The following is a 15792-nucleotide window of genomic DNA, read 5'->3' on the forward strand; positions in this document are numbered from 1 at the left end:
AGCAGGGTTAGTAAAATTTTCTGTGCAGGGTCATATATATACTAATAAAAGCCTTGGGGGTGATCAGGCCAGCAGCGGAGGGTATTTGGGGGCAATCAGGCCAGCAAGGAAGCAGTTAGGGGGCAATCAGGCAGGTAGGTGAGCGGTTAGGAGCCAGCGGTCCCGGATTGTGAGAGGGATGTCCAACTCCAGGTTTAGGCCCTGTGGAATCGGGCCTAAACCTGGAGTTGGACATCCCCCGAGGGGTCCCATATTAGAGAAGGTGCAAGCTGGGCTGAGGGACACCCTCCCCAGTGCACGAATTTCGTGCACCGGGCCTCTAGTCTATAATAATAAGAGCATAATATGCAAATCGACCGAACAGCAGTCTGGATGTCTTTTTGGACCACCTTCCAGACGAAGCCGGGGCTGCAGCCATGGGATCGAGGCAGCTGCCATGGCTGTGAGGGATCGAGCCCGCCACTGTAGCTGCAAGGGAGGGATTGAGGCAGCCGCTGCGGCAGCATGGGAGGGATTGAGGTAGCCACTGTGGCTGCAAAGGCCTACTCTTGCATGAATTTCATGCATTGTGCCTCTAGTGCAGGCGTCCTCAAACTATGGCCCACGGGCCACATGCGGGTGTTTTTGCCGTTTTGTTTTTGTACTTCAAAATAAGATATGTGTAGTGTGCATAGGAATTTGTTCATAGTTTTTTTTAAACTATAGTCTGGCCCTCCAACGGTCTGAGGGACAGTGAACTGGCCCCCTGCTTAAAAAGTTTGAGGACCCCTGCCCTAGTGTATATACAACCCAAGTGACCAAACGGCAGAACGACCAGAATGACCAGAATGACTGGTGGCTACGACGTGCACTGTGGCAGCCAATCAGCCTGATCAGGGACAGAGCCAGCCAGTCAACCGCCCGTGACCCCTTCCCCCTGCCGGCCCTGCCCCTGACCTCCCCTCCCCCACCCTGATCACTGAAGTGTGGCCTTCAGTGGTTCTAAGTAAGTAAAAGTTCTCCAGCCTTCATAGACCAGGAATCTGAATGACAAGTAATCAGGAGGAAAATTGCTCATGGTCTGGACCGCCAGTCAGGTGTTCAGGAGAGGTGCCCAGCACAACCACCATCTTCCTGCGTTCTCTCTCCACTGCTTACTATCAAGAGGGCAACCATATCACACCACAGCCTCTCTTTAGAGGGTTTGTCAGCAGGGAACTAAACCACATTACCTGTCTAGGGAGAGGCTTAGAAATGGAAGCTGTAAGTGTCCCTGACACTAAAGTGCTTTTGAAGCTTCAACTCATCCGAAAGCCAACAGCAAGCGTGTATACACCCTGCAAAGATCTTTGACACTAATAACTGCCCCCATGGCCCCTCCCCCTTGCCAGCCCCACCCCTAACTGCCCCCCCCTCCCCCGCACCTCGATCGGGGGCAAGTGGCCAGACCCCACCTGTGCACGAATTCATGCACTGGGCCTCTGGTTATGTAAATAATAAACAATTTTTATACTCTCTTCATGCATGTGCAACATCATTATCCTCAGCATTCAAACCAAATTTGTCCACCCCCTCTCTGAAAGGTGAAGAAACAGAAAGTTACTTGGTCTTTTGTTTTCTTTGTATTACTTTCTAATCTGTAAAATGAAAAATAATATTTACCTGTAAGATTTTTTAAGGATTAGAAACAATATCAATTCAAAAATACCTGACCATTTCTGAGGAACTTAGTAGGTATTCAACAAGTTTTATATAAAATAATAACAATTATAAGCCAAATAGACCATTTTCCATTCTATGCCTTAACCATTTATTGTTTTACTTTTTCATAGTTCTTATTATTATCTGATATTGCATTATACATTCATTTATTTACTTGTGTGTTTTTAAAAATATATTCTTATTGATTTTAGAGAGGAAGGGAGAGGAAGAGAGAGATAGAAACATCAATGATGAGAGAGAATAATTGATCAACTACCTCCTGCACACCCCACATGTGCCCTGACTGGAACTGAACAATGACCTCCTGGTTCACAGATCAATGCCCAATCAGTGAGCCACACCAGCCAGGCTATTCCTGTGTGTTTTTTGTCTCATCCACTAAATGTAAACTACATAAATGTAAAAACAAGATATATCTTATTTATCTGTGTATCTCCAACACATAAATAATTTGGGGCACATATATGGGGTTTAAGAAATGTTTCTTGAAAGAGTAAAGGGATTAATCCATGTTTATAGAACCTAGAGTATCCCTTTTCACTATGGACCTGACTTAACTCTGTTACTTGGTGCAAATTCCTCAGTCCATGACTCAGGATAGGAGAGTAGTCAGTTATGTTTACTTTAGAAATAGGAAAATAGAGGATCAGAAACAGGAAGTAATCTTCCTTAGGTCAAATAACAAGACAGTGACATAAACCTGGAAAAGAAGACAGGTCTCTACTCTACCAATCCAGTGTTCTTCCCACTCCACCTTCTCTCATCCCCCACCCAGAGATGGGCATTTTCCCATACCGCTTTTTCTGTTTGTTTCCAAAGTCCACTGAATGGTGTTCAATAAAGCAAACACTAGTTTTTAATACAAGTCAATCTTTTCCTAATTGATTTTTCTCATTTTTCAACAGATTTATAATTGTCAATTTACTTGTTGAGTTGAAGGTGACACCTGGGTTTGTCATTCTAACCCTTGGAGTAATTTACCTCTACCTTGTAACACAGGTCCCTACACTTGTATTATTCTCTGTTGGCATTGTCTTTTCAATCAATCAGTCATGAAAAATTCATGTCCAAGGTAAGGCCCTAGTGAACCACTCCGAGAAAAACGCAATTATCTTTAAACAAAGGGGATATCTTAGTGTTCTCTGAAATTCATTGGAGAGAGCAGCCTTTAATAAGGAAACATTTTATCTGCTGTTTGGCCATCCACAAGATACTCCAGCTTCTTCCATTTTAAATTGATCTCTTAGGTTTTCAAACAGCTATATGGTGAAGCTCTTCTATGAATGTGGATTTTATAATTTTTAGTTTGTAAAAGCTCAGCCTGAACCTTGCATGAATAGTGAAAAATGTGTCAGATAAACATAGGGTAATGTTGTAAATATGATTGGGATAATGTTGCATCAATTATTCAAAACATATCTATTTCATGTTGAAATTATATACTATTTTTATTGTTTATTGAATTGTCCTCTAAATTTGGAGAGTGACTAGTTCTTTTGAGAACAGTGGCTTTGTAATACAGCTTTATATCTGGTATTGAGATCCCTCCAACTTTGTTCTTATTTCTAAGGATTGCTGCAGCTATTCGGGGCCTTTTTTTTTTTTTTTTTATTCCAGATGAATTTTTGGAAAGTTCGTTCTAGTTCGGTGAAATATGCCATTGGTATTTTAATGGAGAGTGCATTCAATCTATAGATTGCTTTGGGTAGTATGGACATTTTGATGATGTTCATTCTACCAATCCATGAACACAGTATGTTCTTCCATCTGTTTATGTCTTCCTCTATCTCTTTTTTCAGTGTCCTGCAGTTTTCTGCATATAGGTCTTTTACCTCCTTAGTTAAGTTTATTCCTAGGTATATTAATTTTTTTGGTGCGATGGTAAATGGGATTGCTTTTTTAGTCTCTCTTTCTGTAAGTTCACTATTCGTGTATAGAAATGCCATAGATTTCTTGGTGTTAATTTTATATCCTGCTACATTGCAGAATTCATTTATTAAGTCTAATAATTTTTTGATGGAGTCTCTTGGTTTTTCTATGTACAGTATCATGCCATCTGTGAATAAGGAGAGTTTTACTTCTTTTTCAATTTGGGTGCCTTTTATTTCTTCTTCTTGTCTGATAGCAATGTATTTTAATGCCAGTCTCATCTCTTACCCAACTCAGTCCCAGAATTATTTGCTTTAGCCACAGGAAACAGCTTGTAATTCCACAAACTACTTGATCTTTGTTCTTGTTGCTCCCTCTGATTGTAATGTCTTCCATCTTTCTCTCCTTCCTGACCAGTCCTTATTCATCAGTAAAGATACAGCTTTCCTTCCACTAGACTACCTCAACATTGTGTGTGCGTGTTTGCACATGTGTGTTTTACATGTTTATTTCCTCCACTAGGTAGTTCCTTAAGGAGAAAGGGTCTTATTCATTTCTGTTTCCATCACAAAATAGAGTAGGAATCCTATAACTATTTATTAAATTAAATGTTTAAATGAATGTAACTTTTTTAAAAGTATGTTTTTATTGAGTTTAGAGAGAGGAAGGGAGAGGGAGAGATAGAAACATTTATGGGCTGCCTCCTGCACTGCCCCCTGCCCCAAGGATCAAACCTACAACCCAGGTATGTGCTCTGACCAGGAATTGAACCAGTGACCTCTTGGTTCATGGGTTGATGCTCAACCACTGAGCCACACCAGCTGGGCTGAATGAATATTTCTTGAGTGAATGAATGCATAAATGAAATTTAGAACAAATTTTTCTGTAGGAAGTGCTATCAGACTGAGGAAAAGAGAGGCATTTAAAATATTATTGTTGAAAGTATTACATATGTCCCCTTTTTTCACCCATTGACCCCCTGAAGCCCACCCCTGCCCCCAGCCCCAGACCCTCACTGTCCCATTGTCTGTGGCCAGGGGCCATGCATATATGCATACAAGTTTCTTGATTGATTACTTACCACCCACCCATCCTCCCCCACCTTCTCTCTGAAATTCTGAACTCTGTTCCATGCTTCCATGTCTCTAGATCCACTCCATTCAACAGTTTATTTTGTTACTTAGATTCCAAATATGAGTGAGATCATGTGATAATTGTCTTTCTCTGACTGACTTATTTCATTTAACATGACACTCTTCATTTCCCTCCATGCTGTCTCAAAGGGTAAGAGATCCTTCTTTTTTACTGCTTCATAGTATTCCATTGTATAAATGTATCATAGCTTTTTTATCTACTCATCTACTGATGGGCACTTAGGCTGTTTCCAGATATTAGCTATTGTAAATTGTGCTGCTATGAATATAGGGGTGCATACATTCTTTCTGATTGGTGTTTCGGGTTTCTCAGACATCTCATGCAGCAATATGTTTATGGATACATATCCTAGGGCAGTGGTCAGCAAACTCATTAGTCAACAGAGCCAAATAGCAACAGTACAATGATTGAAATTTCTTTTGAGAGCCAAATTTTTTAAACTTAAACTTCTTCTAATGCCTGTGGTATTTTGTGGAAGAGCCACACTCAAGGGGCCAAAGAGCTATATGTGGCTTGCGAGCTGCAGTTTGCCGACCACGGTCTTAGGGCAAAAGAAAATAAGGAAAAAATAAACAAATGGAACTGCATCAAATAAAAAGCTTCTGCAGAGCAAAAGAAACAGTCAACAAAATGAAAAGAGAGCACACTACATGGAAGAACATATTTGGCAATGATACATCTGATAAAGGATTAATGTCCAAAATATATAAGGAACTCATACAACTTAACAAAAGGAAGACAAACAATTCAATTAAAAAATGGGCAAAGGACCTAAATAGATACTTCTCTAAGTGGATATACAGATGGCCAAGAGACATATGAAAAAATGCTCAAAGTCACTGAACATCAGAGAGATGCAAATTAAAATGACAATGAGGTGTCACCTCACACCTGTCAGAATGGCTACCATCAACAAATGACAAGTGCTGGAGAGGATGTGGAGAAAAGGGAACCCTAGTACACTCCTGGTGGGAATGCAGACAGGTGCAGCCATTATGGAAAACATTTTGGAGTTTCCTCAAAAAATTAAATATGGAGGAAAATAGAGGAATTTTTGTTTGTATATTTGTAGATATTTATTCTGAGTTATAAGGAGAAGAACACATCTCCCTGAAAGATCTATTTTAATTCTGTCAAGTTGCTAATGCCCTTGTTTGATATGCTAAACTTCCCTTGATAAGAATGTTTTGCTCCATTCTCTTTCTACCTCTTTTTGCTGACTTCTCAGAACAAGCTTTCAGTGAAGGGGAGCAGAACTTGTAAACCATTCCTTTATTATCTCTATCAGACTGCAGTGTCTGCACGAAGAGTTTCACAATTTCTAGTTAACAAGACACAGGTGGAGCTGATTAACAAACTGTTGGTTCCGTGTGACTGCTTGATATCAGCTTATAATAGACTAGAGGCCCGGTGCACAACATTCGTGCATGGGGGAGAGGGGTGTCCCTCAGCCCAGCCTGCGCCCTCTCGCAGTCCAGGACCCCTCAGGGGATGTCCAACTGCTGCTGTGGAGCCAGGAGAGGCTTCCGCCAATGCTGCTGCACTTGCCAGCCATGAACCCGGCTTCTGGCTGAGTGGTGCTCCCCCTGTGGGAGAGCACTGACCACCAGGGGGCAGCTCCTGCATTGAGCGTCTGCCCCCTGGTGATCAGTGCACATCATAGAGACCGGTCATTCCATTGTTCGGTCAACTTGCATATTAGGGTTTTATTATATAAGACTAGGGGCCCGGTGCACGAAATTCGTGCACTGGGGAGGGGTCCCTCAGCCCAGCCTGCCCCTTCTCACATACTGTTAGCCCTCAGGGGATGTCCTACTGATAGCTTAGGCCTGCTCCCCATTGGAAGTGGACCTAAGCCACAGTCTGGCCTCCCTTTGTGGGAGGCAACCAGGCTGATCAGGGGAAGGCGCCAGCCCCATCACCCCACTGCTACAGCCACTGCCAGTCACCGCAGCTGCCAAGGTATTTTCATCAACACAGACTCCAGTCCCTTCACCATGAAAAAATGACAACTTTCTTTAAGCATTTTCCAGATGTGTCTTTCATAGGATATGACATTTCTTTCTTTATTTTTCTTTTTATCCTCACCTGAGGATATGTTTCCATTGATTTTTTTCCCCTTCCCTCCAATCTTAGGTTCAGCCCCTTCCCAAGCCTAAAGCCTCCGCCCCAGGCTTTAGGCTTGGGAAGGGGACCCCACCCCCGCCCCTCCAATCGCAGGCTCAGCCCCTTCCCAAGTCTAATGCCTCTGCCCGATGGCCAGCTGGGAGTGACCTGGTTGCAGAGGAGGTTCCCAGGACCCAGGTATATATGCAAATTAACTGCCATCTTTGTTGAGTTAATTTTCATACTCACTCTGATTGGCTGTGGGCATAGCGGAGGTACAGTCAATTTACATGTTTCTCTATTATTAAGTAAGATAAGAATTTTTTACTATATTTATTTGTTAATAATTTAGTATTTCTCCCTTAATTTGTTAATATGATGACTTGTGTTTTAGCTCTTTTTTATGTTGAAACATCTTTCCATTCCTAGGAAATGCTTTACTTTGTATTGATATAAAATTTATGTGTGTGCGTATGCTGGATTTGGACTGGTAATTTTTTATTTAGAGTTTTCAATAAATATAACTAACACCGGGCTTCACTTTTCTTTTCTCTCTTTTTTTTAAAAATTGAATTTATTGAGGTGACATTGGTTAATAAAATTATCTAGGTTTTGATACCATTGTAATTATTAACCTAGTTATTAAAAACTGGAAAGTAACAAAGGGAAGACCAAATATTATAGGCATGTCATTTGGACAGCTTCACCAGGAAGCAAAAGCTTTACACTCCCCAAGGAGCCACCAGCCTATTCCCTGTAGATTATTGGGGAAAGGGACTGGATAGAGAGGAGACACATGCCCAGTAAAGCTGGGGTGACTTTGGGCAGGTATTTTCCTGTCAGTTACACCTGGGAACAGGTGATTGGCCTGAATGGGCATGGCCAATGGATGGGTGTAAATTTTGGAATATTTAATCACTTACATAAATGAGTTCACACTGTTGGTTCCTCTTGGCTCTCTTGGGACTCTTGTTGCATGGGGCACACTGTCTTGGCTCCCCTACATTTGCCCACGTGGCCCATGGCCATGTGAAACCCACACAAAATGTTCCAATAGACTACAACTAGTCTGATGCTGAGCTGGACCCAACTGCAATATAGAACAGAAATTCTGGATACTGGCTTTGCTTTCTAGCTCTACTGAAACCCCAGCTACACTTCTTCTATAACTGGACTAAGGGAAATGGGACTTTGGAAACCCGGGTACTTGAAAACTTTTATTGATTTTTAGAGAAGGGAAGAGAAAGGGAGAGAGATATAAACATTGATGAGAGAGAATCATTGATGGGAATCATTGCAGGATCAAGCCCGAAATCTGGGCATGTGCCCTGACCAGGAATCAAACCTGCGACTTCTTGTTTCATGGGTTGATGCACAACCACTGAACCATACCGGCTGGGACATATATTTAATCCTCACCAGAGGATACTTTTTTCCATTGCTTTTTACAGAGAGTGGAAGGGAGAGGAAGAGAGAAAGGGAGGGGGAGGGAGGGAGAGAGGGAGAGCAGAGAGAGGGGGAGGGAGAGAGAGAGAGAGAGAGAGAGAGAGAGAGAGAGAGAGAGAGAGAGAGAGATTGTTTGCCTCCTGCTTGAGCCCTGACTGAGATGGGGATCAAACCTGCAATCTAGGTACATGCCCTTGTTGGGGAATCAAACCTGTAACCCTTTGGTGGAGGAGGGAAATGCTGGTGAGGGCCCTATTATAAATATTTTAACATTTCTATCATTATTTCTTCTTTGATACATGAAAAATGAAGAAGAATCTGTCAATTTTTGGTACTTAGAAAGTGCTCAGAAGTTGTTTGCTATTATTATAGTTGTTACCAGTACCTCATAGGTTCCATTTCTTGTGATGCATTTTGAGTAAATAACTGATAATTGAGTGTAAAATATGGAAAGACAAGATTTCCTAACTGCCTACTTCCAAATACCTTTGACTCTCACAACCACAGGTAGCCTTCCTAAATAGGCTGGAAAACATTAAGAAATGCATGGGTGAAGAATGTTGTTAAGAGATAGTGTTCTCTTTGTCTGTAGTGTCACAGAAAGTATGATCTTTATGGTCTGAGCACCTAGGATTTAAATCCTAACTCTATCAGTTAATAGTTCTGGGGTGTGTGTGTGTGTGTGTGTGTGTGTGTGTGTGCGCGCGCGCGCATGTATGTTTTGCAGGGTGAGTGGGAGGAGTGGCAAGCCAGTTAGTCTGTATTATCTTTAATTTCCTCATGTTTAAAGTTGGGATAAAATAACTTTTGTTTATGGATGTAGATGCTAAATAATCAAGTATATTTAAAACACCTGGGAAATATTCCTGGCACAGTATAGGATATTAATGATCAATAAATGTTTTACTTTCTCATTTATTTCAGCTTTACATATGCACATTATTTCTGTATTAGATGTTCCCCCACCCCCTGCGTTTAGCATTAATTTAATCCTGAAATTGCAATATGGCTTCCAGGTTCACTGGATCTGACACCTGGAATCTCAGAAGAAAAAGGGGGGGATTAAGCTTTGTGAGGTTCAAAGGCCATTTGTGCCTCTTGATATTGATTTTCTTAAATCGGACCATAGTCAAGAGCCTGGGAGAAGTAATTGAACTGACAACAGACAGGTCTGGGTTATTAATAATGGAGTAGGCTTGGACATTCTTGATGACTTAATTTAATGACAACAGGGAGTTCTGAAACTGAAATGCCTGGAGATGCGGTCAATGGTTAGATCTCTAAGGAGAAAGAAAAACATGAGTTATTCCTAAGAGCTTATTTCATAGAACAAAATATTTTATGGTAGTTCCAAACATGAGGCCAGAGGAAATGGTTAAGATTTTCTCTCTTCAAAAAAACAAAATTATAAAGACTTGAAATTTTTTAAATATATTTATCTTTGCCCTTATTTTGGAAAATATACTTGATTAGAGTTATGAAATTTGGGACCTTAGTAAGCAGCTCAAGATCATGAGCATCTTTTTTTTTTTTTAATCCCCTGGATTCAATATCAGCTCTCCATCTATTATATGACTTTAAACAAGTAGTTAAACTATTGGAGCCTCCATTTCCACACCTGTAGTTATAGGGGAATATTTAAATCATTTAAAAAGTGTGTAAAACACCTGCCACTTGATATTTTATTATACCTCACACAATAAATATTTGTTAACTGAAACAATACATGAATTTTGATGCTTCCCTCTCTGCCTCTGGATTGAAAAGCTAGTCTATGGTGACTTATTGAAAGCTTTCCCTTTCTGCAGCTACTCTGGATTTCCTTGCTCTGCTCCTCATCCTCTGTCCTTTGGACTCTTTCAGTGGTCATTTAGTATCTTTTAAACCCAATTATCTTTTCTTTCCTAGTCTCTTCTCCCCAGTTATGACAAAGTTATTTATTAAAACAAGGGCCTGATTTCTTTTAACTTTAATCATCTAGAACACTCCTCTCCCCCATTTTTAAAGAGGAAACCTGGAGAGGAAAGGTGCTTACCCAAGTACATATGCCCCTATAAGTTGTGCTAAAATTGGGGTTGAGCCTAGTACCCCTAGGCCTAGCAAAGGATAACAAAGGGGGTGCAGTTCTAGTCAAAAGGGTGTGGAGCAGTTGCATAATTTTTTAACTTCAGTTTTATACTGTTACTATCTTTAATTTGTTGAGCTTCAAATGCACGACTGTCACTGTAATGATTATATCATTCATTTCCATGCAAATTCTAGGTCAGTCTAGAGAGACAGCACAATCCTAATATATAAAAGGCAGGGTCTGTAATGTCCAAAATGACTGAAGGGACGACCAAAAGCCAGGCTGGGCACACAGCAGGCTCTGGTGGGCGGGGACTGGTGAGCGGGCTGAACTGCTGACCACTCGGTCCCTCCTGGGTTGCGGGCGCCATGGCGACCCAGCACTGACAGCCACCACTGTGGGGCTGCGGCAACCCTGGACTAACTGCCACCACCGCAGGTGCCGCAGCGACCCAGCACTAACTGCCACTGCCAAGGCAGGCGCGATGCGATTGGTCAAGGGGCCCCACCATCGCTCCAAAGAGGGAGGCCCAGGCTACCCAGCCAGCGGTGGTGGGTGGGGCCTCCCTCTGTGGGGAAATCAATTGCAGGGCTCCTGGACTGCAAGAGGACGCAGGCCAGGCTGAAGGACCCTCCCTGCAAGTACACAAATTTCATGCACCAGGCCTCTAGTTAATAATAATGGCCAAAACTTATATAGTACTTACTATGTACCAAGTATGGGTCCAAACACTGTACACATATTAACTTATTTCATCCTCAGCAGTAACCTTAGATACCATTATTATTCTCATTTTCCAGATGAGGAAACTGAGACACAGAAAAACTTAATAGTTTGGCAAGGTCATACAACTTGAGAGTGTAAAGTGGGATTAAAACTCAGGCTTCCAGGTTCCAGAGTCTGTGGTGTTAACTACGGTGCTAAACTGGAGCAAACACATTGAGTTTCTGTGAGCATCATTTTTCTTCACTGTATAGTTAGTCATTACGGATTCCTTTAACCCTGCTTATTTTTTTCCAGTATTAATTATCAGAAAGTGTCAACTTGCATATAGCATAGTCTTCTGATAAACCTCTCTTTCTTTTTCAGAGAGTTATTTTCAATATTGTTAACTTCAGCAAAACCAAGAGTCTTTATAGAGATGGAATGGCCCCTATGGTGAAATCTACTAGCAGACCAAAATGGTAAGTGACCCACCGTTTGGGACATATTTCTGGTTGGAGAATTTGACCCAGAGCTCAAGTTCATGTGCTGTACGGATAGGGCTTAGCCTCACTGGCACTAAGAAGAATAAGATGAGTTTCTGGATGGCTATTGGTTAGAAGGAGAATATGAATTTCTGGATGGCTCCAGGTGCTGTTTTTTGAGAATGTTGGGATAGAGAACATGGTCTCATGTTTAGATTGACCAACATTCTGAGGAAAGGTGTGGTCTGTTATTTGGTTAACTTCATATCCTGCTTGCCTTTTATCAAGGTATCTTTGGAAACTTTAATTAAAGTTGATTCTATGTCTTTTAGCCTGGGCATAGATGTTCAGTAACCTAGGAGGATAATGAGAACTACATTTTAGTATATTTTTCTTGCTTTTCTTGTTTGTTTGTTTGTTTGTTTGTTTTTTTGGTGTGTGTGTGTGTGTGTGTGTGTGTGTGTGTGTGTGTGTGTGTAGAAGTTGTGTTTTTGTGGATGTTAAAGTTCTATTTGTCCAATTGCTCTAGTGAGGATGAGAGATGGATAGGATTGCCCAGTTATAGTAATAATGATGATGATATGGATGATGATAACGACTCTCACTTATTTAGAGCCCATTCTTTGTCAGACCTTTTACATTTGCTGTTACTATTCTCACAACATTTTTGCAAGAGAGAATTTAAGTATCCCTATATTACAGATGAAGAAATTGAGTCTAGGAAAGGTTAAGTACTTTCTAAAGATGATAGATAGCAAGGAGCCTGCGTTATTTTTATTACCCCACAGTGCCATTCAAACCAATTATTTTGTTCATCCATCCACTCATTTACTCATTCAACAACTACTGATTGAGTGTACCAAAACAAGGGATTTTAAAGATAGAAACAAAATGTTATTCATCTGTCACACAGTAGGTGCTAAGTGAATGTTCCTTGAACTGAACTGAATTCATTATGCAAATTTACATGTAAAGTGCCTGGCACTTGCTAAGTGCTCAGTAAATTTCATCTATTATTAATAGTATTATGTAAACACGATACAAATGCAAGGAATTGTTAATATTATTCTAGCTTTGATCCCTGTTCAAAATTTAATGACTAGTGAGATCATCCACAAATGTCTATATTTATAGAAAATCAGCAATTCATAAATATTGAATTGTGCTTTTATCTATAAACGATACTTGACAATTTTCTGTAAATGCTGGGCTGAGAAGCTCAGGTTTGTAAAAATGCAGGCATTTGATGATGATAATGAAAACTGTTTATTAAAAGATAAAATATCTTCCTGGGCCTGTTTTTTTTTTTTTTTTTTTTTTTTGCTTTGCTGTATCAAGTGCACTAGACTGCTGTGCACTTAATTCCTTTTTGACAGTGGATTCCGGACAAGGGATAGGCCTTTGCTTTGAGTCTCTGAAGTCAACCCAGGTGGATAACAAAAGCACACATGTCTCTAACAGGCATATGTGCTGATGTGTACTTCAAACCTTGCCAACCAAAGAACATCACTGTTGATATGCTCACCAGGGCCTTCAAAATAACATTGCACTTCTTTTACTGGCTCTGTGCTGGGATCTCACACAGCAACAGTAGTCACCCTCCCATTTTCTCAAGTGTTCCGTTCTGGAGTCTTCTCTTTTTCTGTGCTTTTGAAAATCCTTAAGCCTTAATTATTTCATTTCGTTTTGTTTTGTTTCTCATGGACTATCATTTGGGTCTTCTCTGTCAGGGCTTTTGACAAGATTTTGAAATATTAATGAGTCCTTGCATTTATATTATAATGCCTTAGAATTAAGTTAGTGTTCTTATTCAACGTTGCAAGCTCTCAGCAGCCGCCATTATCCAGTCATGCGCTTTCTCTACTGGTCTGAAAGACGTGAAAGCTTTAGAACTGAGTTTATTGTAGTTTGTCAAGCCTGTAAGGCATAAGGGACCAGAGCAAATCAAGTTGTTGATATGTTTAATCTCTCCTATTTTTTACTTTACCATCCCCAGACCTTAGATGCAAAGCTATTCACATTCCTTCATAGTCACCTGCCCCTAAGCCGGATGTTTAGACATTTGTTTACTTAATAGGACTTTATTGAGTACCTTTAATATGCCACACATTATTCGAGAAATTGGAGCTATTGTATGAACATGACAGAAGATACATTCCCAAATGGAACTTTCATTTTAGAATCTTATTAACTGATCTCTGCAGTCTATTACTGTCCTTGCTACTGGTTTGTTCTAAAGATTCTTTCTACCCCTTTGGTGCTTACTGCCTAGGACTTGCTTCTATTCCTTATGTGGATGACCTGTAACAGAACCTGTCTTCCAGTAGTCATCATCCTAAATGTTTTCAGGATAAGGATAACATAAAGAAGTGTATGTGACTGACACTCAGAATATTAAATTTTACTGACCCTAAGGTATTCATCAAAATGTAGGATTCTTGACAATGGCCTGACTCAAGGCTGACAAATAACCTTACAAATCCCAATGTTAGAATATCTTCTGTATTGTCTCCCTAATTCCAATTTCTCCAATACCCAGGCGACCATCATAACAAAGGGAAGTAGCTGATACTTTTCTGGTCTAGGGGTATTGCCTATTTTAATATTCACATAGACCATGGAAATTTTCTTATCTCATGACAAACATTAAAAACCCTAAATTTCCTGGATGAAATATATTCCTAATTGGAAAACAAACTTTCCTTACCTTTTCAAGGTGAAATATCATTATTCGTCACCTATCTAAGAGAATTGTGACTGATCCCAAGCAAAGATGCCTCCAGACCTTAGCATAGGTCTGGTAATCAATTAGTTGTGGAAAGCAAATGAGCAAAAGAAGCAACTAAAAAGCCATTATGCAAATATATGGTCATTCAAGACTGTTCTGCCTTGAGGAGCTAACATCACAATACCTAGCAGCAAATTGGAGAAGCTGGAAGATTCAAAAGTTTTCTGCCCATTTTAGTCCAATCTACTTCTGTTTACATATTAGTCTTTTAAAAGATCACTGGTTGTTAAGATTCCGTAGCACCAAGTTTCTGCAACTATAAGTCATTAATATTTTTTACCGTTGTCAAAAGCTGAAATTGCTACTAGGCACTCCTGAGAACTGGCATTACAAAACAACTGGTATTTGTATCCTCACCTATGCAGAAACTAAGCCCATGGCATTTACATAGTAAGGGGCAGCATTAAGCCAAAGACATCAGAACTCCAAGTACTGTTCCTGCCATTCTTTGTGCTTGGGGAGGATGGAGGAAGAAGGCACAAGGAAGCAGGAAGCAGCTGTGTGATCTTTGGTAGATCTGAAATGACTTTGCTGATTAATTTGTTCATTAGAGTAGATTGGACCAAATTTTAGAGGTGGTAATAGTAGAAATGAAAACAAGTTGGGTGGATTTGAGCATTGACAGAAGATTAAATCAACTTAACTTTGTGATTGAATAGATGTGAGGAGGAGTTGTGGATGACTCTTGAGTTAGTATCCACTCCTGACTGGTAGATTGACCAACCCTCCTGGTTTGCCTGGAACTATTGTGTTTCCTGGGATATGGGGATTTAAACTTTAATTTTAAATTGTGAATTCCCTGGGAAAAACAAGACAAGTTGGTCATTCAACTCCTGAGTGATGAGGCCAAAATGACGACTCAGGGAGACAACTTTAAAGGCAGAACAAAAGACAGCCCTTGTGTAAACACTGGGAAGATAAAACCAAAGTCCACAGAAACAAATTGGCATAATCCACTCTTACTCTAATCAGTTTTTTAAAAATCAATGCTAATGTTATTACCAATTTCCTTGAATATCTTCCTATTAAGTAATAGTACTGAAAGCTGTGTTTGGATTTGGGTTAGGTTTCAAGGTGCTCCCTTTCCACCATTGGTTAGGGATGACTAAGAAAACCCGAGCACTTACATGAAAACTTAGAATGGCATTAGATTAAAATGCCCATGTGGTTTATTATTTTAAGAGTTGGCAAATGTAGTGGAAAGAGATTAGGAATAGGAATCTAAAAATCTGAGTCCTAGTCTTGGCAATACTGTTCTAAGATTTAAACAATAAAAAAAGACCCATATTATAGAAAAATCTTTTTATACAAAGGTATTGATTATATGGTAGTTGATAATGACAGAAACTCAAATCAACCTAAATGTTTAAAACCAGGAAAATTAGTAAGTAAATTATAGTGAGTCAACTCATTGCAATATTATGTAGGCATTAAAAATAGTTTCCTGCCGAAACCGGTTTGGGTCAGTGGAT

General features: G+C 40.2%; 1 protein-coding gene across 1 annotated transcript in view; it reads left to right on the forward strand.

Annotated features, from left to right (window-relative positions):
* BEND5 (BEN domain containing 5) overlaps positions 1-15792 on the forward strand; it is an 800567-nt gene that overhangs the window by 364679 nt on the left and 420096 nt on the right. Inside the window, exon 3 of the mRNA XM_054720869.1 lies at positions 11435-11529. Coding sequence (XP_054576844.1) covers positions 11435-11529 — 95 coding nt within the window. The remainder of the gene's footprint in view (positions 1-11434; positions 11530-15792) is intronic.

The sequence above is a fragment of the Eptesicus fuscus genome, chromosome 9 (assembly GCF_027574615.1).
Source record: "Eptesicus fuscus isolate TK198812 chromosome 9, DD_ASM_mEF_20220401, whole genome shotgun sequence".
NCBI classification, from domain to species: domain Eukaryota; kingdom Metazoa; phylum Chordata; class Mammalia; order Chiroptera; family Vespertilionidae; genus Eptesicus; species Eptesicus fuscus.